This window comes from Nematolebias whitei, chromosome 6 (assembly GCF_014905685.2).
Source record: "Nematolebias whitei isolate Nwh7 chromosome 6, NemWhi1, whole genome shotgun sequence".
In the NCBI taxonomy this organism is placed as follows: domain Eukaryota; kingdom Metazoa; phylum Chordata; class Actinopteri; order Cyprinodontiformes; family Rivulidae; genus Nematolebias; species Nematolebias whitei.
Window position 1 is genome coordinate 5,419,040 of NC_056503.1, and position 2,274 is coordinate 5,421,313.

The following is a 2,274-nucleotide window of genomic DNA, read 5'->3' on the forward strand; positions in this document are numbered from 1 at the left end:
ACTGTGTAGGTACACTGTGCAGACTCTTAGGCAGAGCTTGTGGGGTTTGTAGTTTCACTGAGCGTTGCACAGTCTGACTTCAGGATAAAGCTGCTGGGAGGTCCACTCCTGGGAAGATCAGTGACTGCTCAGACTTTTCATGTTTGAATAAGAACGATGGACTCCTGGAAACGTCTGAAAACGTTCTGCTGATTACTCACCTGAAATGTTTCACTAATTCCAATGATGCAGTGCAGAGAGCTGCAGTAGTAGCACAGTACACACGCTCCTCCTCTCACAGGGATATCCTCTTTACTGACAAACACCTACAGAAACAGACCAATGCAGTTCTTCTGCGGAGTCTTTTGATGAGTGCAAACTGGAATATTTCTCACTGGGCCACTACCTGCATCTGTTCCTCATTGACAGCCACCTCGTCATCTTTGACCCACGTATATGTGACGTAGTCTGAGAAGCTGCTGAAGCCAACCTGAATGTCAGACACAGTAAAAGTGAGACAGAAGCTGAGACAGGAAATATAAATAGCTGATGGTGAACAGCCGACCTTGTAGAGTCCGATCCAGTCCCAGTTACTGGAGGGAAACGGCTGCAGAGGTCTGTAGAGAACCACGGCATCAATGTCTGCAGACCAGTCACCAACTGCCTGCAGACGCACCAGAGGAGTGTCGTACACCTTCCTCAGCTGGAGGAACAAAGAAACCATCTCCTTAATTCCATTACTTATGTTATAAATAATATACATTTAAAAAATCCTCCCTAAATGACAAAGTCAAATCATGGTTCTACAGAGTATAATCAATTAAATAACAAATATGTAACGTAAAACAAGTGATAAATATTAAACTGCTGAAAAGGGACGTTCATAAATGCATCAAGAAATGGAATGAATACGAGACGTGCACGTGTATGAAGAGCAGGAGCGCAGCACAGTGACCATGCAAGGAGGGGAACAGTGAGGAACACCACCAGTCCCTGAAGGACTTATTCAGTGAGTGAGATGGGAAAGACTGTGCATGTAACCACTGTTGCTCAGGTTCCTAACAATGCACGGACTGTCTGCCGCTCGGCCAGGAGTCGGGCCCCTGGGGCAGCAGCTTGAACAGGGAGGCCCGGACATCTCTTCTGGGAGGACTCCAGGCCCAGGCCAGCAGAGACACAGTCCCTCCAGCATCTTCTCTGGGTTTCCTCCCAGTTGGAAAAACATAACCAGAAACCAGAGGGCATCCTTGCCAGATGTCCAAACCACGTCAACTGGCTCCTGTGAATGTGGAGGATTTGGAGGTGCCGATCCTGATCCCAGCTCTTCACACTGGCCTTCAAACTGCCTCCCCAACAGCACCACCCCTCCCACCATGAAGGTCACGGCATGTCAATTATTAAGCACCTGTACGTGTTTGTATGTTACCAGTTCACTGCGGCTGAGGTAGGCGCCAAAGGCATCGCTTCTCCACACCTCCAGCCCCTGTCCCAGCACCGGACCCTAACCTCCCCGGGACTTTTGAATCTAAAATTCAACTGTGTAATAAATGTGTAACCAACAAAGTGATGAAGGCTTGTAAGCGCAATCATCCAGGTAGACGACAACAAAAAAGATTACAGTAGTCCCTCGCTACTTGGCGGCTCATTTATCGTGGACTCGCTCTATCGTGGTTTTTCAAAATAAGAGTGGACATGACACACAACTGGCTGATTGATGGATGAGCTGCAGGGTCGGCATGGAATTTTTATTTAAAATAAATTATTTTAAATTATTTAGCACCTGCTGCACCTTTGTACACAATTTTGGTTGGTTAAAACAGATTTTAAAGAGAAAAGAGAAAGGGAGGGGTCAGTGACGAACAGGAGTTGAGCTTTTTCTCATCCAGTGTCTTCAGTAGAACGAGAGACACGAAGAAACGATGAAACTGATGAGGTTGATCATTTTCATTTATCATGCGATTAATTGAGTTCTTGTTTATTGTGACAGGACAACACAAAATCACTTTGAAATTTCTTCTTCTTTCGGCTGTTCCCTCTTAAGGGTTCTCCACAGCGAGTCCTCCTCCTCCACCTCGCTCTGTCCTCACTCCATCTACCTCCATGTCCTCTCTAACTGCATCCATATGTCTCATCTTTATCTTTTTCCTGGCAGCTGCATTTCTAACATCCTCCTACAAATACACCCACTGTCCCTCCTCTGGACATGTCCAAACCATTGTCCCTCCTCTGGACATGTCCAAACCACTGTCCCTCCTCTGGACATGTCCAAACCACTGTCCCTCCTCTGGACATGTC

The 2,274-nt window shown here is 46.7% G+C and overlaps 1 protein-coding gene across 1 annotated transcript in view; it reads right to left on the bottom strand.

Annotated features, from left to right (window-relative positions):
- Positions 1-54: 54 nt before the first annotated feature.
- The window catches only part of inpp5ka (inositol polyphosphate-5-phosphatase Ka), a 23,346-nt gene continuing 21,126 nt past the window's right edge, over positions 55-2,274 (bottom strand). Inside the window, exons 10-13 of the mRNA XM_037678444.1 lie at positions 545-682; positions 386-469; positions 201-305; positions 55-108 (exon numbers count right to left, since the gene is read on the bottom strand). Of these exons, the coding sequence (XP_037534372.1) occupies positions 55-108; positions 201-305; positions 386-469; positions 545-682 (381 nt within the window). The remainder of the gene's footprint in view (positions 109-200; positions 306-385; positions 470-544; positions 683-2,274) is intronic.